This window comes from Eschscholzia californica, unplaced genomic scaffold, assembly GCF_041429995.1.
Source record: "Eschscholzia californica isolate CP2 unplaced genomic scaffold, dmEscCali1.0.p SCAF_3, whole genome shotgun sequence".
Classification (NCBI taxonomy): domain Eukaryota; kingdom Viridiplantae; phylum Streptophyta; class Magnoliopsida; order Ranunculales; family Papaveraceae; genus Eschscholzia; species Eschscholzia californica.
In genome coordinates this window covers 28,323,403-28,350,837 of record NW_028238420.1, presented here as the reverse complement: position 1 = coordinate 28,350,837, position 27,435 = coordinate 28,323,403, and the positions used below count along the sequence as shown (strand labels likewise).

The window sequence follows — 27,435 nt, the reverse complement described above, 5'->3', positions numbered from 1 at the left end:
TTCTTTCGGGGGCGCTCACTTTCGTATAGGATGTTTGCCACGTCCTTCACCCGTAGATACTTTTCCTCGGACCTGATAAACTGCAACCTTTCTATCAGTTCTGCGAGGGTGCCTGGCTTTCTTCTTGAGATATCTCTTATTATGTCGTCCTGCCTAAGGCCTCTCTGCGAAGGCGACGTTTGATTCTAGGTCGGGGACCTGTACCATAAGATTGTGAAATCTCTGCCAGTAGCTCGCTAGAGTCTCGCTCTTTCCTTGCACCCACTAAACAACAGGGCTTTAGCTACGACATTTTTAATATAGACTGAAGATATCGTAGCTGCTGGTTAATATTTGCTATGGATATTTGTTGGTCGTAGCAAATACTGATTAATAGCTACACATGTTGTGTGCATTTGCTAGCTATAGGTCTGTGTGTGATGCGTCGTACACATAAAATTTATAAAAAAGTGAAAAGTGTCTTTTTACTACAGTACCTTTAGCATAGCAAATCTTGGGCATCTGCTATGACCCGTCCGTAGTTAGTGGATCAAAGTGGCAGCAAATGTTCAAATTTATCCCAAAAAAGTTGCGCCAAAAATTTGGGATTCTCGCGCGCAGGAGTAAAAATTTGTGGTGACCTAAACTAACCCCAAATCAGAGAGAAGTAAAACTTACAGAGCCAAAAACTAGAAAACTAGGGCACAATATCTCAATCTTCTTCCTTCGTCAAGGCGGAGGGCCGAGTTCATCTTCTTCTCCATCAGGCAGGCAGATCAATAGCCGAGCTCATTCTACAAAAATTTTAGCCGAGTTCATCTCCATCTTCTTCCTTCGTCAGGGCCGAGACAGAGAGTCATCAGTAGCGGGGTTCATCATTCTTCATTATCAAGGAGGCAGATCACTACCTTGATTTGGCTTGTTCTTGTCATCATCATCAGGTAGATCACTAACTCTTATTTTGGCTTGTTTATCTTTTCCTTTGAACTATGGCATCATGTTAGAGATTTTATTAGGGTTTTTTACAGTTCTTCCAAGAAAACCACATGTACTGATTTATTATGCTATGTTTGATATTCCTAAGATTTGAAGTCCAATTTTGATGTGTTTGATTGAAAGCCAGAAAATTTTGCTTGAAGAATATAAGAACAATGGTCTTCTTCAAATTTGGGTTATTAGGTCAGTAACTTTCTTTTTCAATCAGAAGGTGTTGTGGGGTATTCCTCCTAGTTCTGAAAATGACGCAACTTGCGCTTTGTTTTACTCTATATATATCATCAACTAAGGTGAATAACATCACAAACTCGTAAAGAGATTATCCTAAGATTGTTCTCTAGCCGAAGTTACAAAATAACTATTAAGTTGACTTGTAAAGATACCCGTTTATATTTATCTAATCCTGCCCTTACCATTGCAGGCATGGTTAGCAGGAATCAACTTCGAAAAATTTCTTATTAATCAGGTGATTCAGCTCGTGATGCCACATATTTCTGTAAGTACCTCTATCTTTCATAGAGCACCAAATTGTGGCCGAAAAATGGGCAATCAAATGGAACAGGTTCACTAGCTTTGTGAATGTGAAAGGGATAAATGTTTGATGACAATAAAAGAACAGTCTCAACTTATATTTTCTCCTTAGATCAATCACGGAGATCTTACTTCGCAACATGACATCTTTTTTACTCGGAGCAGTGGCATATTCTTTAGTGGTGTGCCATGCACTTCACGAGTTCACGGACACACCAGTTAAGTGGGTGTACCATGCCCGTGTTCGTGGCGAGCCTTGTTGACCCGACCCAAAAAATTAAATGTCGGTTCATCGAACATGAGTTTAGGTTCTACTTTCAGGGAAAACATACTCCAATCAAAAGAAGAGAAAGCAATATTACCCTCATCTATGTGAGCGAAAGTAGATGTTATCACATAATTTTATCGGATCGTATCTTCTAATCCTAATATCATGTTAAGTAGTTCATTTACAGAGAATTTACAATTGGGAAAAACGGCATGGAAGTAATGTGGAATTTGTTGACCTCGATGAATAACGAGTGGACCAATTCCTCGAGTTTGTTGTCCGTATTACAAGCCCCTCTTTTTCAGTTCTGTGCCAGGTATTATAACCCACTCTTCAATTAGGATACACCGAGTATGATGATTACTCTTACTCTTTAGAGTGCTGGTTAGGGCTAACTTTTGATTTCGATCTTCATTTATCTTAAAAGTAATGACCTTTCATCCCCACTGGAACTTTCTATATTAATATTTCCTTAAGTTGCGAATCTCCTAATAAATAAATGTATGACAAGATAAGTATTAATTTGTTATGCTTGACTTGAGGTTTTCAGGTACCTTATTCAAGAGAAAAAAGAGGGAAAACTCTAGACGCAGTTGCAAACTTTCACTTGCAAAATGGAGTTGTATGTACCTAAACTAACTTTTAAAGGAATCTTCAAACTGTTTGAAATGTCGTCTTCATGATTTTTTCTTCCCCAAGTCTTACCATTTATGGTGTTTGAATTTATATTTTAATTCTTCGTTGATTTTGAATTCCAAACTCTAACCCAGTTTTGTTTCAACATGTGCTAGATGATTGAGAGATTAAATTGGTGTTAGATCGACCAGAAAATGTCATCCGTCAAAGTACCGCTGTCATGGTAAACTATATCTCTAGATAAAATCTTCTGAACTCAGAAATTTCATTTTTGAAATTCGGTTTGTTAGTTCATTCGATCTCTAATCTCATATAGTGGTGTCTTGATCCTCTTAAACATTACATGCCTTTGGATGTCATCACTAGGTAATCTTAATGGTTCATTAAAATCAATGGCATCCTCATCTTTTCTAAACTTGAAGAACCCCATAGATTATTATACAATAGAAAAAGATATTAATTGAGAAATTTTATGCAGATCGGCAGTCTCGCCTTTGGATGTCATAACTAGGTAATCCTAACGGCTCAATAAAAACAATGGGATCCTCATCTTTTCTAAACTTGAAGAACACCATCAATTATTATACATTAGAAAAAGATAGTAATTGAGAAATTTTATGCAGATTAGCAAAATTGAGGAGACTGCTCAATCTTATTTTAGCCACAGGTATATTCCAGTCAGATGACCTTCGCCAATAAAGATTACAAGTGCCTGCAGAGGTTTTTTTGTTGATTGCTCAACTCTCCCGTAGATAAGGTGTAACATGTGTACTTTATTTGAATGTTGAACTCTTTTGATGAATGAATGCAATTGATTGTTCATATGTATTACTGTAATTGTTAACTATTTGTTTAATAAATGCCACGAATTTTTCGTGAACTTAATTATAATTGCAGTGAAATGTATATCGTAATATTTTTGCCATGCAATAGGTAAATTTCAATGAATAGTATTTTTTTGGGTTAATTCCGTTTTGGCCCCCGATTTGTGACCAACTGGCCGTTTTAGCCCCCATAAGAGCCCGGCAGTTCGTTTTGGCCCCAAAAATTTCCTAATTGGCCCCAAATTTTTTCCAACCTCCCAATTCTACCCCCATGGCATTTCTGTAATTTATTTTTTTTTGTTTTCTTTGTCCACCTCATATAACAATTATTACATCACTTCTGTCCACCTCACCTCTGTCCACCTCACCCTTCTTCTCCGGCGAAAGGTTGCCGGCCGGAATAAAAAATTCCGGCCAGCCACCTTTAAAAAAAAAATATTCTCTTTCTCTCTCTTCTTCTTCTTCTTTCTCTCTCTTCTTCTTCTTCTTTCTCTCTCTTTTCTTCTTCTTCTTCTTTCTCTCTCTCTTCCTCTTCTTTACTCTCTCCCTCTCTCTTTACAAGTCCGGCGAAGGGGAGGACCCCCTTCGCCGGACGTCTGGTTTCCAGACCTTCACGGTCTGGAAACTAGACTTTGAAGGCCTGGAAACCAGGCCGTGAAGGTCTGGTTTCCAGACCTTCGTCTGGATCTGGAACTCCAGATCCAGACGAATCTGGAGTTCCCTTTCCAGATTCGTCTGGATCTGGAGTTCCAGATCCAGACGAAGGTCTGGAAACCAGACCTTCACGGCCTGGTTTCCTGGCCTTCAAAGTCTGGTTTCCAGACCGTCACGGTCTGGAAACCAGACGTCCGGCGAAGGGGGTCCTCCCCTTCGCCGGACTTGTAAAGAGAGAGGGAGAGAGTAAAGAAGAGGAAGAGAGAGAGAAAGAAGAAGAAGAAGAAGAGAGAGAGAAAGAAGAAGAAGAAGAAGAGAAATTTTTTTTTTTAAAGGTGGCCGGCCGGAATTTTTTATTCCGGCCGGCAACCTTTCGCCGGAGAAGAAGGGTGAGGTGGAGAGGAGGTGGTGAGATGGAGGAGAGATAAGGTGAAGTAGATGATAAAGAAAGGGGTGATGTGGTTTTTTTTTTATTTTACCCTTTTTCAGAAATAATTCTATTTTGGCCCCCGAGGATAATTTCGTCAAAAATTTGGCCCTTGGGGCCAAAACGAACTGTCGGACACTTATGGGGGCTAAAACGGCCAGTTTGGTCACAAATCGGGGGCCAAAACGGAATTATCCCTATTTTTTTTTTTCAAAAAAGTAAGATCTTTTGTTACGCACTTCGTCGTAGCTAAAAGGCGCAATTTAACTACGGTATTGGTCCCATTGCAAAAAGTTCGTAGCTAAAACTATTTTCTACGAGACTAGCTGTCACGACCTTGGTCTGTAGTTATTAATCAATTGCTACGGACTTTTTTGTTTCAGCTACGATTTAGGATCATAACAAAAAGTCGTATGTTTTGTAGTGACAACATTGAACAGCTCGTCGGTTCCTCTTTTGATGCTAGTGCTTCCCCGAAAAGCTTCGCAGAAAGCTTGGTCGAGCTGATCAAAGGACTTGATTGACCCTGGAGCTAGCGCTTGGTACCATGCCTGAGCTGGTCCTTTTAGGATGGGGGCGAAGACTACACACCATATGTTCCGGTTAGTCGTGCATAAGTTCATCCTCGCAACATAGCTGTTAATGAACACTCCGTGGGTCTTCCACACCGTGATAATGTTCCAGCGTGGGGCACTTGAAGTTTGCCGGTTTTTCGGATTCCAGTATCTCCCGGCAGAGGGGTGGCTGCCGAATTACCGTCCTTTCCTAGAGTTTGTCCTTCTCTCTTTCTCTTGTCAATTCTGCCAGTTGGTGTATGAGTATATCACAGACGGTGGGGTCGTCCACGCACCCCTCACCTATTCAGCTTTCTTGGGGACGTAAGGTTGGTCCGGGTTCAGCACGCCTTGTTCATTCAAGATGCTTTCCAGGCGCATCTGGTCGCCTGGTTGCAGAGTTAGGGCCTCAGGAGTGTAAGTGTCGTCGGGCGAGAAGAGCCTCCTCGCGAACGTCCTGAGTACTTCTTTCCTCTCCTCGGGTGCGACAGCTTTCCTGGCTATTTCGGCTTTGCGGATGCTTTCCTCCAATTGTTTTGCCTCCTCGTCTCTCCGGAAGTAGTCGGCCCTGACTTGTTCCAATTCGACAAGGAGTTCGTCTGAGTTGGGGAGCCTGTGAGGCGCCCCACGTGGAATGTGTTCGCCCGAGAACATGTTTGCCTGAAGGGCTTAGGGAGGTAGTTAGTTCTAGAAAGTTATTGAGTGAGGTTCGGGCCGGAATCTGATGATTTGCTGGAGAGATCCCCTCCTTCTAGCGCCAAATGCTGATGTCGAAAATCGGCTCCCGGTTAAATCAGCATGCAAATGGGAGTTGATGCATGACAACCTCCGTTATGATGGTATATTCTGTTTGAAGAGGAGAGATTCCTCTGTTCAACTCCGATTTTCCTACTCTGCTCTGCTCTTTTGCTCCTTGCGCCTTTGATCCTTGCTCCTTGATCCTGTTTGTCTATTCCCGAGGGGGGAAAACCTACAAAGGGTTCGAAAACCGCTCCGACGCTCAAGACAGTCAAGGTGCTCGTTCCCGTAAAAGAATGAATATTGATCGATCCTTTTGGAGGGAGAGTTGTGAGAACTCTGAGTATGAGGTGATCTTTTTTGGAGTGAAGAGATCGTGTCCCGTGAAGGACGAAGTAGGGGCCTTTTATAGGTGAAGTTAAACCGATTGTGATTAGTGGCGGTGGTGAGGCGGTGGCCGTCGAACCGTAAGGGAAGTTACCTTTTTTGCGTATCTAGGGGTTCTCTTCGAGTCTATCCTGGATCTTTGATAAGTGAAAGTTCCTAAGTTCAAGGATACTTTGTATATATCTTGCCGGAGTTCAGAAGAGAAGTTTCCTCTTCTAGATACGGGGAGTCCAATCAGGCTTAAACACTTCAAGAAGTGAGGCCGACTGAGATCTTTCTAGAATGTCCGGGATTAAGTAATTAGGTCGCGCAGCGCTGATACCTCCCCAGTTCTAGGCGTAAGATATGGAGCAAACCCGTGGTGGAGATCCCCCTTATTCCTTTTAAGATCCCAGAGCTGATCTATCCATGCCAAGGGCATTTAGTGCAGAGCTGATTTCTTCCGGCCGACCTCCCAGTTAGAGGAACGTATGGTGGACCATCAGGTGTTTAGCTGTCTTGATGCCTTAAGACGAATCGTTCCAAGAGACTTCAGGTCTGATCTTGACTCTTCAGTCGTTAGTCAACGTCTGGACATTTTATGCATCATTAGACATGATGCCTGAACCATTTCCCGTTTGAAGTCTTTTCTCGATAACAGCTTTTTCCTTGAGAACCTAGGTCGTCAATATTTTATTGGGATTGAAGTTTCCCCTTCCTCTTAAGGCATATTTCTCTACTAACGAAATATGCCCTTGACATAATTCAAGACTCCGACCTCAATGCATCACGACCCTCCAGCTTTCCTATGGAACAAAAACTTTGCCTTCGTCCTTTTAACAACACTCCCTCTCTGATCCTTCCATATACCGTCGCCTTCCATATCTCACTGTCACTTGCCCCGATGTCACTTATGCTGATGTCGAAATTGGCTCCCGGTTAAATCAGCATGAAAAAGGGAGTTGATGCATGACAGCCTCCGTTATGATGGTATGTTCTGTTTGGAGAAGAAGATTCCTCTAGTCAGCTCTGCCTCTTCGCTCTGCTCTGCTCCTCTGCTCCAGCTCTTTTGCTCCACCTCCTCGCTCCTTGCTCCTGTTCGTCTATTCCCGAGGGGGGAAAACCTGTAAAGGGTTCGAAAACTGCTCCGACGCTCAAGACAGTCAGGGTGCTCTTTGCAGTAAAAGAATGAATATTGATCGATCCTTTTGGGGGGCTAGTTGTGAGAACTCTGAGTATGGGGTGATTTTTTCTGGAGTGAAGAGATCGTGTCCTGTGAAGGTCGAAGTGCCCCGCCTTTTATATATCTTGCCGGAGTGAAGACTTTAAAGGAGAAGTTTCCTCTTCTACATACGTGGAGTCCAATCGGGCTTAAACACTTCAAGATGTGAGGCCGACTGAGATCTTTCTAGAAAGTTCGGGATTAAGTCATTAGGTCGCGCATCGCTGATGTCTCCCCAGTTCTGGGCGTAAGATATGGGCTGAACCTGTGGAGACCCCCCTTATTCCTTTTAAGATCCCGGGGCTAATCTATCCATGCCAAGGGCGTTCAATACAGAGCTGATTTCTTCTGGCCGACCTCCCTGTTAGGGGAACGTATGGTGGACCGTCAAGTGTTTAGCTGTCCTGCTGCCTTAAGCCGAGTCGTTCTAAGAGACTTCAGGTCTGATCTTGACTCTTCAGACGTTAGTCAACGTCTGGACATTTTTATGCATCATCATGAGTCCCGCCACTCCTTAGTTGAAAGTAAAGAGACTAAGGAGTAGAAGTAACTCGTGTGTTTTTTACTTTATTTGAAGGCCTGAAGTCAAGAGTAATACCTGTCCCAGAGCTGTTTCGTGAAACTTTTTGGGTCTTACCTGGACCTGGGCTGTTTCGTAGCGCTCGATTTCTTTGTTGATATTCCAGAGTTGATTGGTATCTGCTAAGTGGAGATCCTTTCTCATGAAGCGTTGTTTTTGCCAGAGTCATCCCAGCTATGTTTTGTCTTGACATGTGGTTTGTTCTCCCGAGACACGTCTCGTCTTCTGCTGAAGTAATTGATTTCTTTTCCATGCGTGATTTGGTGACGTCATAGATTTGATCCTCTGATCACGCGTTTTCAGCGTTGATCTTCTGGATTGATGTGTACAACAACCATGGTGGACGCATGGTCCTTTATGAGTGGGGGATAAGTGCTCTTTCCAGAACTCTTTAATTGTTCCGTCGTTTATCGAGTAACGTGAATTATTGACGACCTTGATTGGTAATCGAGGGGAAGCTAGGGTTTCTTTGCGCCGACTGATTACTGTCGCACGTCTTTTTCCTTCTGGTCCGGTGCATGTTAGCCTTAACCCTCAAGCTGAGTCTATTTAAGCCTCTGAATTTGCTCATATTTTCTTCTTTACTTTCTTCGTCTAGTCAGTTCTTCATTTTTTGAGTTGTGATCTTCTTCTTTCCTGTTTCTGAAGGAGAATGGCGACTCCTTCTTCTGCCGCTGATTTCTCCGCTAAAAAAAGTTTCACAAGTCGGATGACTCAAGAGGACAAGATTTACCTTACAAATGACCGCCGCGTTGGTGTATACGAGGTCTTCTTCAATCTGGGGTTGGTGGTTCCTTTCCCTCTCTTTCTTGTTGACTTGCTGAACCATTATGGGCTACAACTATTTCAACTGAGTCCTAACGCCGTGATGACTATCATGGCGTTTTACTTCTTCTGTCTTCATCATGGTGAGAAAGCGAGTCTTTATGCTTTTGACAAGATTTTTTCTGTTAAGTCCAGTGATCGGTGCTGGCATTATTTTTCTAATCCTGTTGGTACATTCTTCTCTGCTCTGAATATCCCTAAGGTTTACAAGGATAGATTCCTTTTTGTTCGTCCCTCTCTTGTAACTGAGGACTATGGTTTTCGTGTATCTAGTTCTGCCCACGTTCGTCCAAAAATCATCCCTGATGAGGGAGATGTTAGATGATCTACAGGCCCTTTATCAGAAAAAGACGTTTCCTTCTCTCCCTGGTGAGTTTCAGTCAGATATGCTTCTTCTTTTCTTTTCGGTATTCCCTTATGTGTCTGATCTTCTTGTTTTCCTTCTTCTTTTTCAGCTTTCCTGGGAAAACGGAATAGGGCTGAAGATATTCCGTCTTCTTCTAGTGTCAAAAAATCTTGCACCAAGTCTCTGGTCAGCCGGAGTTCAGCCGGCGTTGTTATTCGGGAACCTGTCAGTCCAGCTTCTCATTGATATGGCCGATCAGACCATACGTAGGCATGGGATCATATCATCGCGTCGGATTTTTGATGCCTTGGAAACTCTTCCACTCAGTTTGCTTTTTGCATTTCATTTGCAGCTTGTTTCTTTATTAGTTTAGCGTAGACAATAACATCTCAGTTTTATGTTTTATGTTTTTCTACTATGTCTTGATTTACAAATAGAAGCCATGTTGGCAGGGCGAGGTCTCCAAGGGCCTTGTAGGGGAATGTTTCCCCAAGATCCAAAGACCATACGTAGGCATAGGATCGTCGTGATTGATTCCCGATCCCTCATAAACTCTTCACCTATTTAACTTTTTCCTTTTCATTTATTAATTTAGATATAAACAATAACCACTCAGTTTTATGTTTTATGTTTTTCTACTATGTCTTGAGTTACAAATAGGAGCCTTGTAAGCCGGACGGGGTCTCTAACGAGCCTGGAGGGAACATTCTCCCACAAGCTTCAAGTCCTTCCCTTAAAAATTACTCCAAAAAGATAAAGATCCACCATATTCATGCAAGCATGAGGTGCAAAGCATGAGGTGCCTATAGACCCTTCTTTTCTTTTCACATTGCCCCTTACGTGGTTGTCATTTACAATGGTGGGTAGGGTTATAAATACCCCTCACCTCTCATCTCTTTAGATATGAATAATTATGAAAGTGAGAAGTGAATTATTTAACATATTTCTTATGGGTGTATTGCAAATTCGAAAATTAAAACTATGTAAAACGCTAGAAGTTCAAGTGTGCTACAAAAATTCAAAGGATTTTTTAGTCTAAGGTCTAAAAATAGGGGGTAATTAGTCATATATCCACTCTTAAATTAATAAACAATATAAAATCAAAATAAACATAAAATGGAAAATAAGCCCAAAAATTCACCTTTTGGGGGGCCACATGCATCAAAATCAAAGATTTTTTGTGGTTGATATTCTTTCCATATATTTTAAGAAAGAATATTTATGATAGATATTTATTGTCAATATTTATTTCCAAAATAAATATTTGTTAAATTTATAGTTGTCAAAACCGACATACCAAATCAGTAGTTTTTTTTGCCTAAAAACGAGATTTCATTCTCTCTCTCTATGTTCTTACGACGTTTTTATCTCTACAAACTATTTTATCTTGAAAATCATTATGAAAATTATATATATATATATGTTTATTACATTTCGAATCTTCTTAAAACATTTATTTAGTTCTAACAACGTACTTAAATGTAACATTTTTAACAATTTTTTCTTAAGAAAAGAAGTTGAACTTCTCATCACTGCAATCTTCTTGTCATAAAACACATAGTGTAAACTAATATTTATTTTGCTGAAATATCCGTATTTTTCTAATATTTTATTGATTCTATTAGCATAATATGTGTGTCATATGTTAGGAATTAGTTAGAGTAGGTGAATAAAAGTGTGATTATTTTTCTAGCATCTTATTGATCCTAACAACATTTTTATATATAACAGGAATTTAAAAAAACTTCTAGCATCTTATTGATCCTAACAACATTCTTCTCTATTACTTAAATTAGGAGAACGACATTTTAAACTATTTTCTAGAATTTTCTTTATTATTATATATAACAGTTGCTTAATAGAGAAAATGTCTTTTTTACTTATGTGGGATTGTAATTTCTGTCAAAAAATATTCAGTTATTTTGGAAATGTACGAAGACTTTAATTTCTATAGGTTGAAATTTAAATATTGATGAGTTGGACAACTAGAGATATCTCAAGAGGACACTCTAGAAATAGAGTTTTCTCCTGAGGTATCTTTATTTAACCCTCGACACATCATCTGATAGAGAAAGATATTTCATATATACTTATTAAAAATAGGAGTTTCTATATTTTGAAGTATTAGGATCATTGTTGAAGTCTAATTAGATAATTTATAGTTATTTAATATTAAGAGTTTCTATATTTTGGAGTTGCTATTTAATAAGGGGTTTATGTATTTCACAATATTGAGTCTTAGTTGAATTCTAATTAGAAGTCCTAGTTGGAGCCTAAATTGTCTGGTTGTAAACAATATATATGGCTGAGTTCGTAGTAGTTAAGATACTATGTTAAGTTATTAATAAAGTTTCTACTAGTATTACATCTTTCTTTGGCTGCCATTGAGTAAGAGTTGAAGGTTATTATCAACCGGTATCCAAAGCAGACACTTCTATCATTTGTTTTTTCACTACTTTCATCTTCGTTAGAGAACCTCGTTTGTGGTACAAACTTGAAAAAAAAAACAGGAATGGAGAAGCAATTAGGTGAATTGGCAGAGAAGATGACTGAGGTGATGGTAAATCAAACATTGTTGATTGAGAAGATTGGTCGATTGGTCGAAAATAGAGAGATTGCGTGTCAAAGAAGTAATCGTTTTAAAGGTGAACGGTTATATTTTACACGGTTTGATGGATCCGATGTGGAAGGATGAATTTTTCAAGATGAACAATATTTTAAGTTCTGTAACACTCCACAAGACCAAAAGATTCTGTTTGCAATCAATCATATGGATGGAAAAGCATTAGAATGGTATCGATGGGCTAAAAGAGGTAACTATTTTCGTTCATGGGAAGAGTTTGTCGAAGCAGTTGTAGGTCGCTTCGGGAGAACGACGTATGAAGATGTAGGGGTTGCACTAGCAAAATTACGACAAACAAGGTCTTACTTTTAATATCAAGAAGAGTTTGAGAGTCTTGCAAACATGGTTAATGATTTACCAGACAGTTTTTTAATGAGTTGTTTCATGAGTGGATTGAAAGATGAGGTTAGACTAGATACTAAATCATTTAGTCTAGTAAACTTACGTGATGCAATGTGTATAGCTAGATTACATGATGAAAAAGTCTATTTGAGGCGCCAAAGTTATATAAATATTACAAGATCAAAACTCTTTATCACCGCTAAACCACCGAACTCAAGACCACCTGCAATACCAAACCAGATTAATAATGAAGCACCAATAATTCGCCGACTCACATCAGCTGGAGTCAAAGAAAGAAGGAAACAACAGTTATGTTACCATCGGCGATGAGAAGTAACATCGTGGCCATCGATGTAAGACAAAAACTTTATTCGTTAATGAGAAAGGAGAAGAGAATAACGATGCAGACCAAACTGAAACCGAGAGAAGTTGATAAAGAAATGCAGACAAGAAGAAGAACATGTGGAGATTTCTATGCATGCATTGGACAATTTCCCTACACTACAAACCGTGAAGGTCTAACGAGAAATTAAAAGGGATCAACTTATCATTTTAATTGATTTAGGTAGTACACATAATTTTAATGACGCTTCCATTCCTAAGAAGCTAGGTATTAAAAATTGTATTTCACAACTGTTTTGAAGTTATGATAGCAGGCGGATCAAGAGTTTCTTGTGAAGAGCAATGATTTAACCTATAGTATAAACTTAATTAGTATGCCTTCACGAAAAAAATTTATATGCTGAAACTTGGTGTTTGTGATATGGTATTAGGCTACAAACACTTAGATCAATAACTTGGGATTTCAAGTACTTAACAATGAAATTCACCTTACAGTGTACAAAATTTAGTTTAGAAGGTGTAAGAGGAAGGAAAGTGAAGATCAGTAGCAGCAGTGACATGCAACGACTCCTCAAGTAAGGACCATTGGGAGTTTTGTGTGAAATTCTTTCTAATTTAAAGAGCCATCTTCATATTACCCAAAATAAGATGAAACAATATGCTGACAAATGGCGGATGGATGTATTTCAATTAGGGGAGTACGTGTATTTAAAGTTACAAACGTATCGGCAAAGTTCTACAATAAGATAGGTGTCTCAGAAGTTATCTCCAAAGTACTATGGTTCATATAAAATACTGGAAAGAATCAGTCTAGTAGCGTATCATTTGGAATTGTCAAAGGGAACTAAAATTCATCATGTTTTTCATGTTTCTATTTTGAAGAAGACACTTATCTCTAATACTACGATTGATGATGAAATACCAAGTGTGAAAGATGAGGGAGACCCGGTGTTAACTATGATCAACTTGAGGGCAAGGATGTTGTGAAGGGAGGAGGAATGATAGAGAAAGATATTCCATAGTTATTAAAAATTAAGAGTTTCCATATTTTGAAGTATTAGGATCATTGTTGAAGTCTAATTAGATATTTTATAGGTATTTAATATTAAGAGTTTCTATAATTTAGAGTTTTTATTTAATATTAAGAGTTTCTATATTTCTAAATATTGAGTCCTAGTTGAAGTCTAATTAGGAGTCCTAGTTAAAGACTAAATTTTCCGGTTGTAACCTAACATATGGTTGAGTTTATAGTAGTTAAGATATTATTTTGAAGTTATTAATAAAGTTTTCAATCAGTATTACGTCTATCTTTGGCGGACCGTCAGTAGACCTGAAGGTTCTTATCATCATCTTTGATATCTTAGTTGAGTTTTGCATTGGAGATGATTTTTTAAGAAAACCTTAGAAAATCCTATGTGCTACTTCGATCTAAGATTGAATTTTGCATTGGAGATGCTCTTAAAAATATTTATTTTGTTTTGTTCGAAATATTTATAACAAAATTATGTTATTTGAAAGCGTATATCCTATTATATTATTATCATTTTAAATTACTTGTTACCGTGTCTTCAGTACGTGCTTATGGAACAAAATAGTTTGGTTTCTGGTCTCTCTCAATTAATGGTTCAAATTTGATGTAAGCAAAGATGTTACTCAGTTCGATATCTATGTCCAATTTATTGTTGAGATAATCCCTCCTCAACTTAACTGCAACTTCTCGTGTTAGCAAAAAAAAAAATCGTTGGATACATTAAAGGCAAAATGTAAGTTAAATTTGGTAATTTATTTTTGACCCCAAAGATGACCGACCCATCAAAATACCTTTAAAATATATTACTTTTTTGATACCTTTAACACTTCTTTATTTTTTTTCTTCTGTTTTAGTTTACGTAAGAAAATAAATCCCCCTTTCCATCTTTTCTTTCTTAAAAACTCGACTCAGATTGACTCATATACAAAGAAAGAATGTTGAGGAATCCTTTAATATTTTTTCTTCTTTCCTCTCATTTTTCTCTTCTTCCTCCTTCCCAAAATTCAGAATGGAAACACTAAGAAGTACAATTTTCTCAATGTCTTCTTTGTAATTGTTTTGAAAAAACGTTCAATTCACTTTCAATTTGTTTCGTTTGAAATATTTGCAACAAAAATATTTTTATTTAAAAGTGTTTATCCTATTATATAATTATCGTTTAAAGTTAATTAAAATTTTAAAAAAATCATTGTCTTAAATACATGCTATACCCATCTATTTCTTAGTTTTCATCACCAAGAAACTTTCAATTCGATTTAAAAACTCAAAATCTCTTGATTTTTTTTTTACCGCCATGAGTGAACATCAACAAGAAGTTTCTTCATCAATTGATTTGAAAGCTTAAAACCATTATCAATTCTAGGAAGAGGGTCAAAGGAAGTTGTGTTTCTTGTTCAAAACAAATCAGATTTCACTTAAACTTGGCTTTGAAAGTTATCTGCAAATCATTTATCGAGAACAAAAAGAAGAAACACAATGGAGATTCAGTATTTCAGTTGACGGATCTGATTTGAATGAGATTGTTTTTAATTGATTAATCGTCCGTAATGACCTAAATTGGAAGGAGTTGTCGTTCGTAATGAAATAGTTGGTTTCGCTATTAATTGTTGCGTCGTAGAACGTCTCCATTCCTTGAGTAAACAACGCTCGATCAGGAGATAAACGAAGGGATTTGGAGTCGGGCAGAGTGATTTCTCTTTTAGGGTGGCGCTGCCTCCAGTTGGCGGTTACCGGACTAGGGTTTGGAGTTCCTGAAGGTTTCGTAGGCGGATTCCAACAATTTCCTTCAAATTAGGAGTCTCCATCCTCGTCTAATCCTTCTTCTTCATCAATATTACTCTTATTTTCTTTCTCTTCCTCTTGAGACCTTGATGTATCTTTTAAGTTTCTTCCTTTTCTTGATTTTTAAGATCTATTGGCAGAAAGGTTGAAGCTTTATCGTTCCGATTGGGCGTTGGACGAATGTTAGATTCAGTTGAGAGTTCATAGTTCCAACAAGGATTGATTCACCTAGGGTTCTGTATATGGTTTCCAGTGACGGATAGAAAACAGTGAGAAGTCATAGACCGGATCTGAAGAATATATCCGAATCAATCTATAATGGAGGGGTATGATTTAGGTTTCATAATCATTCTAATCACGATTGTGATTCGTGGAGAGGAAAAGATGGATTTTGGTAACGGTTTGTATATGAACATCAATGAAGATTCGGTGTTGTACGTGGTGTGTTCCATGGCGGTGACGGCGACGGAGGCGGTTTTTTGGTGACAGCGACAGTGGTTCTTTTAGTTTTTTCCTGTTATTTTGTTGACCTTTAGGGTCCTTTCATCCGTAATCTTTAGGATCCTTTCATTTTTCGACCTTTAAGGTCATTTTATTGAGTCGGTGTCTAGTCCCATTTCTTTCTCTTCATGAGGCACTTTGCATTTAAAGGTATGTAACTCTCATGAAGTTTTCAGATGAGAGAAATAATTATGATCATCCATGTAACATTGTGATTTAATCACTTGTGAATGAAAAATTGTTTCGCGTGGTTTCAAAAAAAAAGAAATCCTTGAGTAAACGCTAGGCAAAGATAATGGTTTTCAATGACATTACCAAGTAATCTTTTAATTAATCTAATCAGATTGTTTAAGATTTCACTCTCCCTAAATTCTCTCTCTCTCTCTCTCTCTCTCTCTCTCTCTCTCTCTCTCTCTCTCTCTCTCTCTCTAGATTTCTGATTTTCTCTTTCTTTCATTTGGGGCTTTGGTATAGGGACACGGTTATATAGTATTGGGACTTTTTCCAAATGCAACTTTTTTATGATTTATGTCCCTTTTCTAATTTGGTAGAAGGACATTAATTTTAAGGATTAAAATAAACAAATAAATATTTATAGGGATTCAAAGCTAATTAAAAAAATAACAATAAAATATTTTATGTCTTTGTTCATTTTTTAGGCATCTTTTAAACCCTAAAAACTCCACCACAAAACCCTACTTTTACTTTTTATACAACAAATAATCAACACTAATAACCACCATAGCCTTGTTTATTCTTTATTTCAAGTGTTTAATATGTCTCAAGACATAGATGATGTTTTATTAATAAAATATGATATTTCATGGAAGGAAGATGATGATTCATTAATAGAAGATGATGTATCATTAATACAAGATTGTTTTTCTCAATCTAGTAAAATAACACAATCAAGTAGTAATAATGGTAGTGAAGGCTTGTTGCAAGAGGTAAGAAGAATACTTATTTGACATTTAATTGAAGAAAATCGAATTTTAGGTTTTCTCTTCGTTGCCAAATTTCGAGCATTTTTTTAGTTGGTGAAGATGACCTTTTTCGACTACAATGATCGAAATTACTGATTATGTTTGTTAGCAAAAAGATTTCAAAATTTCAGCGGCGAAATAGTTTATAAATTTCGTCCACAATGGTCGAAATTCTGCTATATTGGTCAATTTTTTTTCTTCTACGAATGTTGTTTGTACTAATTCTATTTTACTTTATGTAGCCAATTATCTGCGATGAAGGTGAAAGGTTCGAAGAAGTTAAACCTTCCCTTTTAGGACCTGATATGACCAAGTTTTTCGATACGGATAAGGTATACTGACACTCTAAATGTATATTTAATATTTATGCAAGTTTTGTTCTTCATACTAACGATTAACTTTTGTTAAATTCTTAGTATTTTGGATCAAAAGAAGAAGTTGTTAAGTGGTGCACAAATGATGGAAAACTTCATCAAACCGTATTAGTCACTCGATCTTCACAGACAAAGTTATATAATGGAGGAGTTGGTTCCTTTGTCGTGTTAATTTGCGAGAGAGGTCGTGCTTATGTTAGTCATCAGAAGAAAGGTTACACGCCTAAGGCTAACGTGAAAAAAAGAAGATCAGGGTCAATGAAATGTAATTGTCCTTTTAAATTAACAGGAAAATGTGTGGCCGAGGGGAAATGGTTGGTTAAAGTAAATAATGGTTTTCACAATCATGTTCTTCCTGAAGATCTTACTGGACATGCGTATGTTGCTCGGTTAACCAAAGAAGAAAAAGAAATTGTTGAATCCTTAACAAAGAGCGGATCCCGACCAAAACAAATTCTTTTGAACCTTAAGCAGAGCAACAAAGGTCCTTATTGCACTGATGCGACAATATACAACGAAGTAAAACGAATCAAACTTGAATCTAGTGAGGGAAGGACTGTTATGCAACAATTCTACAAGTTATGCAATGATCACCAATATATGGTGAAACATCGGTGTCATGAATACTCTGATGAGGTAGCTGATTTATTCTTTGCACATCCAAAGAGTGTAAGTCTTGCTTTATGTTTTCCCCAAGTTGTCATTATTGATTGCACATACAAGACGAACAAGTTTAAGCACCCCCTTTTTCATGCGGTATCTTGTACTTCAACTGGAAAAACGTTCACTATTGCATGTGCATTCATGTCTCGAGAGACGGAAGATCATTATAAGTGGGGGTTGGAATGTCTCAAGCAACTATATATGTCAGGTGAACTTCCTTCTGTTATTGTAACTGATAGAGAACTTGCTCTAATGAAGGCAATTGGCGTGGTATTTCCGGAAGCTCATCATCTTCTTTGTACATGGCATATAAATAGAAACGTTCAATCCCGTGCAGCAACTACATATGAAGGGAATGCCCTAGATTGTGAAGATTTCATTGCCGACTGGCATCTAGTTACATGGGCAGAAACTGAAAAAGATTTTGAAACACAGTTGTCGGAGTTCAAGGTTAAGTGGTCTAAAACTGACAAGGATAAGGAAATAGTAAGGTATCGTATGGAGACTTGGATTACACCTTTTAAGGAGAAATTTGTGCATTTTTGGACTAATGAGGTAAAACACTTTGGCACTACATCAACGAGTAGAGGAGAGGGTGAACATGCTAGACTTAAAGGGTTTTTAGCTAATTCAAAAGGAAATTTTGTCACGTGTTGGGAGTCTGTACATCTGATGTTAGAGCATGAGTTTATCGGCATTACAAACTCATTTGAAAAAAAGTCTAAAAACCGTTATGCGCCAATATAACAGAAGGTTGTTTGATAAGCTACGTAATATGGTGGCACATCGGGCCTTGGATTTGATAGTGGACGAGATTGAGAAGATTGAGAAATTGTACGCCGACAAAGAAAATTGTTTATGCAACGTTCGGAGTGCTTATGGATTACCTTGGGTACATGAAATTTTAGTATTTAAAGAAAAGGATTCTATCATACCACTTGACGTTATTGATCCTTATTGGAAACAACTTTCATACACAGTAAAAAAGGACTATACTAAAGTATCGCTTTTTGACTTACCTATTTTAGGGAAGATCCAACAAAGGTGGGATGAGGCGCCAGTTTCTGTAAGAGATCAAATGTTAGTTGAGCTAGAGTTGATAGGTAACCCGAAAAGCACAAATATAAAAGAGCCATGTGAACCAATTGTAGGAAAAGGACGGAAATCTAAGAAGCAAATTGCATTTGAGAATTCGACAAAGAGACAACTATCAAAATATGAAGTTGTTTTAAGTAAGGTAGCTGCTAAGCAAGCCGCCAGAAAAGGAGGGCCAAATTTTGCTGAAAGAATTCTCGAACAAGAAAAACGGTGTGCTGCATTGACCGAACAAAAGAAGGAATTAGAAAAAATGGTGCGACTCAAGAGTTCAAACCCAATTTATCCTCTCGATAGCAACCTTAGCGTACGTTCTTCATACTTGCACGAATTTCCTAATACTTTACAAAAATATACAAGTTCAATTGATAATGTTCCCGGAGACGGACATTGTGGATATCATGCAGTGTCAAAGCAACTCAATTTTGATAACACGTATGGGTGGAAGCAAGTTAGAGCGTCAATGTTGAGGAATATGAATACAAATTCCACATTATACCTAAGAATGTGGCCTGTTGAAATAGTGGAAGAGTTGAAGCAACGACTACATTGTTATATTACTCCTGCTCCATTTGCAAATTGGATGTTACTGCCAGAACTTGGACACGTAATTGCAGAGACTTTCGATACAACAGTTGTCTCCCTTTCCAAACACTTGTGTCTCACATATGTACCTATTCTGAAACCACCATCACCGGAGACAAAAGATAACATGATTGTATTAGGATATGTGTCGGATAATCACTATGTTTCCGTAAACCTTGAAAGAGGATCTCCTCTGCCGTGTTTGCCACGTAATCCATATTGGGATAGAGTTTTCAATGATAATGCAGCAAAGTGGTGTGCGTTGTATGAAGATCGAATGGACAAATTTAAAGAAGAAATGGGATATGGAAGGTCTCAATGATTGGGTTGATGTCACAGGGTAGTTCATGGGTATAAGTTTTTTCTGTCAGATATCTTTGGTGTTTGTATATTTCAAGTCTAAAGAAAATATTTAGTTACTATTATGTTATAGATTTGAAATTTGCAAATACAAGGAATTTTAATAATAAAAGTTATGAATTAACACTCTGTTTATTATGTATCTTTATAAAATTTCGTTTCGTATTAACGAAATTTCATAAAAGGCTTGTCACAATATTTAAGAGTTTGGCCGAAATAACACTGTTTGATAAAAATGATATGAAATTTCGTCAACTGTAGCCGTAATTACATTCATATTTCGTCCATTGTAGCCGTAGTTCGCTTATAATTTCTTCTAGTATGCCCGAAATTTTACCAAAATTATTGAAAGACTCGAAATTTGACCGAAATTCTACTGTTTTGTAAATTTGTTATACAATTTCGTCAACTGTAGCCGAAATTATCTTACAATTTCGTCTCCTCTAGCCGAAATTTTGTACGAATTTCTCCAAACATTAACATTTCTGGATGAAAAACTTTGCGTATTCACATTCATGAAAAAACTACCTGCTTATTCAAACACATCATATTCAATCAGACATAAAAGAATCACTAAACATAACAAAAATATTTGCAAGAAATGTACTATATATCATAAAACAAAAAATCTCCAAAAGATATACCATGATTTTACTTGAACAAAAGTATTCATTAGAAGTTTAATATATCCCTTCGCAGAAAAAATTCATCATTTTCAGAATAATAGATCTACAAAATCACTATAAAGAAACATCAAGTCAGTCTTCCTCATCATCTCCTTGTTCCTCATCGTATTCTGAATCGCTAGAATTAGACTCTTCATCTGCTTCTTTTTCTCTTTTGGATTCCTCGTACGACAGCTCAAGACTTTCATGAAGTTTTTGTGTATATAAACTCTATAGTTTGAAATAACTAATGCTTAAGCAGGAATATAAACTCTATAGTTTGAAATAACTAATGCTTAATGAAACAACAAAAAAAAGATTAAAATGACACGGCGAGCCTAAACTTTTATAAAGGAAATTTGTACTTGCGATAAATATATACACGCAAAACTAACATGTAGAGGTAATTTTTTTGTGTCAAATTAAGGTTTTACATCATAATTGTCACAAACACATAAATGACACTACTTGTTTATAAGTTGCTATTATAATTTTTTAGGATGGAACGCAGGAATTCCAACACAGTTGCTTATTGATGTAAAACCCACACAACTATGATAACTAAAGGAAGAAAAGAAGAATATAATAGTTGTAACAGATTGCTCTTGAGTTGTTAACCATTTGACGGGAAAATAGAAACAATTTTCTGATAGACATTAAATCAAACACCTTATGTGTGTACTTGATGACTATACAAGACCTTAATACTACGAGAAAAAAGAAGGTATGTAATCTTGGAGGTTGATGAATTTTCTGGCTGTGAGTTATAAAATAACTGCAAATTATTGAATCACCCCTACGCTTTAACCAATTTCAGTGAAATCATAAGAGATTATGTTCAGATTTTTGGGGGAAAACTTACCTTTCTCTTAGATTTGGCATATTTGTTGAAGATGATCCACTCAAACTTGATGACTAACTAAAGATGATGGAAATGTGATAGATGATTATGAGAACTTAGCTTCCAAGAGAGACTGGAGGGAAGATACAGAGAAAGAGGGACGAGCAAAAGAAAGAGAAACGAGCAAAAGAAGCTAGTGTTTTTTTTTTCTTTTCAAAATGATTTTAGGGTTTTAAGTTATTGCTGAATTATTAATATTTGACAAGGCTTGTAAATAAATAAAAGATGTTTTGATGGACTTGTTTATAAATTAATGTCTACTTACTAAAAGTGCCAATGTCCCTTTAAAATTAATGTCCCAATACATCTAAGCAAGGTCCCTATACCAAAAGCCTTCATTTGTCTGATTCCAGGTTTTACGGGGTGAAATTAGTTCGAGCATTGGAGTATTTACACAATTTTGGTACTATTTATAAAGATTTGAAGTTGGAGAAATTATGACTCAAGCAAATGGTATTCCAGGAACGTTGTGATTTGAAGTTAGAGAATTTTATGATCCAACTTTGTCTTGATTTTCCTCTCTTTAGATAGTTAGATTTCGAATAGAGAATTAGAGGATGATAACCCCAAGAGAAGGAGGTTGCCAAGAGAAAGAAAAAGAAGAAAGAAAAGAAATACAATAAAATGAGAACTAATTTTAAGTAAAAAGTAATTAGAAAAACAAAAAATTAAGTGTTAAAGATAACCGACCATTTTATAAAACATAAGGTCTGAATTTATTATAACACAAGACAAAAAAAGAAACAAATCACAAACTAAGAGGCCAAAAAGAAAGTAACCCTTTTCTATTTGTAGTTTCATCCTCAAATGTTATCCTTATGCACTTTAACCGCTGAAACAATTTACACTCAGAACGATTGTTACCAACAAAAAAATAATCAGGCAACAAAATGTGAGGTTTTTTTTTTTTTTTTTTATAGATTCTTACACGCAAATTTTTTGAACCCCAAACTTTTTTTTATAGTTTTAACCTCAAATGTGACCAATAACAATTTTTTTTTTATAGATTCATACACTCAAATTTTTATAGATTCATATATTAAATTAGAAAATGAAGATCAAATCATCTCATGTTTGATCTCAATATACAATTAGGAATGTATTTGATTGTATAATTTGGCAAATACAACAAGTCTAACCATGTATGAAACATAATAACAAACTCCTTTTTGCTTCTCACAAAAAGCAATTTCCCTCAATAATTTAAGGAAACAATGAAACGTATCCAAAAGAAAGTTAGAAGATGTTTGATTTTTATTAGACTTAGCCGTGTTGGACGTGAAAATGAAACCCTAATGAAGACTGATGAAGAGATCGAAGAAGATTATTGTGTGGATGAAAAAAATCTAGTCATTGCATCTCAAACACCAAAATCTTTTTCTTCGTGTTCGCAGACCAACCCAACAGCATCCTTTGGCTGTAGATGTCTAATTGTTGGATAAAACATTGGTTCAGTAACACTTACTTTTAATGGTGAGAAAGGTTACAGATTGTCAGACAAGGATATATAAGAAATAAACCTGCCCCATTAGAGTAGAAAACAAAAGAAAGAAAGTAAAGTGATTGGGGAGAGAGATGGAAGGATCTAAGATTCTAAGGTAATATACTAATCATCAAAGAGGATTTTTATGGGTAATTCGTCTTCATTAATCTACTCCTTAAATAGAGGATCCATTTGTTAAATTGTTATGTGGGATGATTTTGAGTGTTAAATGGTTATGTGGGATGATTTTGGAAGATCTAGCATGAGCAGACACTCATACCTCACTGTATGAGCTTGAGCTCACTAAATAGATGGAATCTCTATATTTCGAGATTCTATTGAGACAAGGAATTGATATCCTGAGATTACATGACAATAATCTATCTTGATATATTAAATACAAATCAAGTCGTGATTAATGAGATCAAACTCTCACAAATCAATTTAACAGCATAGCCCTCCTATAATTTTAAAAAACAAAAAATTCTAGAAACCAACCAATCCTATCTGATGAAGGAGTAACCCAGTGGTCACCCGACCCGACCCATCCCAATAACCACCCCTAAAGCCAGGTAAACTACAATGCAAGGTATTTAGCTGCGTTAAAGAACTTATTTTCATCTCTATTTTGTTCCTGCAATTTTACCCACCGTATACGTACCACCATCAATAAAAGAATTGTCTAGTGTTCGTTCAGTTCTCTTCAAAGGCTTTCATTTGAGATTCCAGCCCATCGTGGTCGATTTCAGAGCATTTTGGCCAGATCCCATAAAGGCATCATCTTAAAGAACTCTGAACCTACAATGAGAAAGACAAAAAGCCTACCTAATAGTAGAATCATTGCGACAATCGGCTTTGAAGCAAACACTTCTGCCTGTCGATTGAGAACAATCCCATATTTTAAATCATTCGACGGTTATTCTAACTAATTGTAACACCTTTATGCGTTGTGCAATCTACCCCAAATAGAGCCCAACCTATGTACTGCTATTGTTGAAGGACTTTTGGTGAGAGAAAGAACTAGTCCGACATGACATAAACCACTATTTTAAATGCTAAAAATGATAATATACTTCAGAAAAGAAATCTATCTAAACATACCAAAACAACTGACATAGAGAGTAACTCTAATTCAAGTGTTGGAAGTCTATGTACTAGTTAACATTCTAAAATGAAAAAATTTCTGTAGTCTAGCCAAAACACAATTGACAATAAGCTCTAGACTGGAAGATATCCGGAATTACTAGTTCAAGTTGTAGACAAATAGTAGGACAACTAGAGCCTTCTTCTAGATCTTCTAAACTTCCTTCAAGATGATAATACTACTGTGCCTTCTGGTCTTCTAAAACTCTAGATCTCCCTGCAATAACTTCTACCACTTCTAGATAATTATATAGAGCCAAAACCTGTATAGAACTAGATAAACCTTTGCTAACTTCTAGAACAAGAGCTCAGAGCAACTGGAACTGTATTATGTTTCTACCTTGCGTAAGGATGGTAACGACTATTGCCACTATAACCACCTCTACCTCCGTAGTACCCTCCACTTCCACCATACGTCGGACCAGGGCCAGATTCATAACCACCACCATATCCTGAATAGCCTTCATAGCCCTCAACTCGGCCGTAACCACCTCCACCATAACCACCTCCAACGTATGACCCATAGCGACTAGTACTGGAATAGCCAAGTGAGGTATCACCTCGATAGCCACCACCTAAACTGCCGCCAAGGCCGTAACCACCACCAAATTCACCACCCCCATACCCTCCATAACCACCATACCTACCACCAAATCCCCCAGGAGTCCTATAACCATATTCTCCCCCACGAAAACTATAGGGGTCTTGAAATCCACCAGGCCCGTCACTGAAAGAGTGAGCCCTAGAAGCACCTCCAACTGGAGGAGCGGATGATGGGTTTGAGGCTTTCTTTGGTTCAGCCTTCTTGATCTCAACCTACAGGAAAGGAAGTGAGTTAACCTAAGTTCTTCAATACGTTTATACCTTGGCTTTCGTACATCTACACAACAAGTTTGATGACCCTGCCTAAATACGAAATGGAACAATAATTGACCTGAAGATTGATGAAATATGTAAACAATACCCTTATGTTGAACAAAGAAAAAAGTACTCAAATTTTCTAAGAAAGCGACAAGTGATACAACTATCCTTGTATCTACGCCAATTTTTTTAGCAGACATTGCAGGAAAACTAACCTGGGTACCAGCCATATCAATCCTATTTCCTTTGGATATCATATCATCTACTACTTCTTCACTGTCAAATATTATAAATCCAAAACCTCTAGAGCGATTGGTTGCATGATCACGAACAATTTGGTTATCCACTACCTTGCCATACTTCTCGAAGAAATTCTTGAACTCATCTAATAAAACAATGAACAAGTTAAACAACAAAATGCTATCTAAAACATCAAGGTATTAAACTAATCTTGTTTATTGAACTCTACCGAAAGAGGAACTGAAATATGAATTTAACTAGTTAAATTGTAAAGTTCGTACCTTCAGTGACAGTCGGAGGAATCCCACCAACAAATATCTTCTTTGTTTTAAAATCATTAGATTGCACAGAACCCCTAGGAATTGTTCTTTTGATCTCAACCTAACACCCAAAATTACATATAATAGATTAAATATGCTGAATATCTCGCAAACAGTGTAATTCATCAATAAATTGAGTCCAATAAGATTAAATCTAATATGCTGAATACCAGAAGGTCTGCAGACCATTAAATCATCAACAAATGTAAAATATTAGATTTTATTGATGAACTATTCACCAGAAAGCCAATTCAACATATAACCAGATTATAACTAGTCAAAGTACAAACATGGGGCTCTCAACAAGCAAAGTATATAGGTTTATCAATGCAACTGAACTTCAGAAGGTAATCTTGCATAATTCTCCTATCTCCAATCTCTAGATGATTAAGTACTTAGATGTAGCCTAGTAGCCAACAACTGGCAATCCAGATGGTAGTGCATCTATTGCCCAATACGTAGGTCTCAGGTTCGATCCCATGGAAGTGCAAATCAGGATTTATTGCACTTGGGTATAAATAAAGTAGTTAGATGGGCTTTAAACACGTAATTTAGTTGGGCTTTAGGCCAGTTGTTTAGGAGGCCTTTAGGCCCATTTTTGTAAGGGTTTAAATTCGGCAGTTATCGTGCTTATCACATCGTATTAATGCCTTTGCATTGACTATCGTAGTCAATATCCAAAAAAAAAACTAGTTAAACGTTCTTTTCAGGCAATTCATTACTAGAAAACTCTTCTACTTATCTAACCAAAACCTACATAAATGGCTAATAATCTCAATTCTCATGTGAAGGCAAGAAACGACCCACTACTTGCTAACTAGAATATTAATTCTAAAGCAATCAGGGATGACTTACTTGTTTTCCATTGATGACATGGGTCTCTTCAATCACTTTGTCAACTACAGATGGGTCAGAGTAGGTAATGAATCCAAATCCCCTCGGTTGCCCAGTGTGCCGATCTTTCATTATTACTGAATCAGTAATCTCCCCATACTTCTCAAAATACTTTGTGAATGTAGCTAAATTCAGCAATAATAAAAGTGCAGAAGAAAATCAAATCAGCACTTGAACTCTATAAAACAACCTAGATATCAAACTAACTTAAATCCCACAAATAAACTTTGTGAATGTAGCTAAATTCAGCAATAATAAAAGTTTCCAGGAATTATTATGCTAGAATACATAAAATTAGGTTTTGAGAACTTACCTAAACTCGTATCCTTCGCTAGTCCTCCAATGAAAATCTTCCTGAATCATCGAAAACAAAGAAAACCCACTTTAATTAAAAGAAAGAACATCGATATTCTGACCCAAATAATTCTGCAAGAAGAATATCGAATTTTTGGAAGAAATACAAACCCTGGACTCGCTCCGTCTCCTTCAGAATGCCTTGAATAGCTTTTCGAACCCATGATCCCCTAGAAAGAGAAACTATAGAAACTGAGAGAGATACCGAAATAAGTAATCAAGATTGTTGCTTTGGAATTTGGATGAACAAGTAATGGAGTCTTAATCAAGGTTAGGGTTTCGCAGGAAGAGGCACAAAAATAATGACACGCGAAATTCGAATAGAAGGAGAGAAATCTAGAAGGTTGCATATATACCCATCAAGCGATGGACAGCTAGGTATTAGGGTAATTTAAAAGGCGCTTCTTTTCTTCAAAATCTCACGGCAGAGGCAATAACACTTTGGGGGTCAATAACACTTCGAGAGGGGTGCTAATAAATTGGCCCGGAGAGGGATGACAATAACACTGACATGGTGCTCTTAAAACTATCCATTTAGGTATAAAGAGGGGACGGAATCAGGATCAAAGATCAAGAGGGGTCAATGTTGACTAATCGATAACCTTGGCTAAAATGTTAGAGAAAATAAATTGTATATCCTTTCCAAACCCACTTAGAGAAGTCTTGAAACACAAAAAATAAGAAAATATGCAATCATGGTCGAACACTGGTCACTTGAGTTATAACAACAAAGTGCTACCAAGAAGCTGCTAAATGTTGATGTTATGTATTTAGTATTATATGTATTAATAGGTTATTTTTTGTGAATCGTGGTTATTGTAGATTATAGTGGAGGTCACTACGGCTAGGTCGAGGGGGGCGATAGCCCCCTTCGGCCTAGCTGTAGTTCCGTCCCTGGGTATAAACGAATATGTGTGCCTCACACATTGCATTTTTTTTTTTCAAAAC

General features: G+C 36.9%; 2 protein-coding genes and 2 long non-coding RNA genes across 7 annotated transcripts; 3 read left to right on the top strand and 1 right to left on the bottom strand.

Moving 5' to 3' along the window:
• The first annotated feature begins 469 nt into the window (after positions 1 to 469).
• On the top strand, positions 470 to 3,298 carry LOC147549354 (uncharacterized). 4 transcript variants are annotated; one of them, XR_015237660.1, is made up of 8 exons: positions 470 to 920; positions 1,103 to 1,158; positions 1,397 to 1,471; positions 1,962 to 2,090; positions 2,325 to 2,396; positions 2,566 to 2,633; positions 2,889 to 2,921; positions 3,034 to 3,298. It is a non-coding gene; the product is annotated as an uncharacterized LOC147549354 (long non-coding RNA). The 4 variants fall into 4 exon arrangements; XR_015237658.1 differs by having other exon boundaries at positions 484 to 920; positions 1,951 to 2,090; XR_015237659.1 differs by having other exon boundaries at positions 509 to 920; positions 1,948 to 2,090.
• A 1,094-nt stretch (positions 3,299 to 4,392) lies between these two features.
• On the top strand, positions 4,393 to 9,963 carry LOC147549353 (uncharacterized). The gene is made up of 2 exons (XR_015237657.1): positions 4,393 to 8,969; positions 9,056 to 9,963. It is a non-coding gene; the product is annotated as an uncharacterized LOC147549353 (long non-coding RNA).
• Positions 9,964 to 16,342: 6,379 nt separating this feature from the next.
• LOC147549352 (uncharacterized) lies at positions 16,343 to 19,588 on the top strand. Its single transcript, XM_086668283.1, has 4 exons — positions 16,343 to 16,513; positions 16,792 to 16,881; positions 16,966 to 18,141; positions 18,266 to 19,588. Exons 1-4 carry the CDS (start codon positions 16,343 to 16,345, stop codon positions 19,586 to 19,588), a joined length of 2,760 nt encoding a protein of 919 aa, XP_086524409.1.
• Positions 19,589 to 23,721: 4,133 nt separating this feature from the next.
• LOC147549351 (RNA-binding (RRM/RBD/RNP motifs) family protein) lies at positions 23,722 to 26,936 on the bottom strand. Its single transcript, XM_086669349.1, has 6 exons — positions 26,599 to 26,936; positions 26,447 to 26,487; positions 26,095 to 26,258; positions 25,201 to 25,300; positions 24,895 to 25,064; positions 23,722 to 24,634 (listed from the first exon to the last, which is right to left on the bottom strand). Exons 1-6 carry the CDS (start codon positions 26,649 to 26,651, stop codon positions 24,155 to 24,157), a joined length of 1,008 nt encoding a protein of 335 aa, XP_086525475.1. The 5' UTR covers positions 26,652 to 26,936; the 3' UTR covers positions 23,722 to 24,154.
• Positions 26,937 to 27,435: the final 499 nt, after the last annotated feature.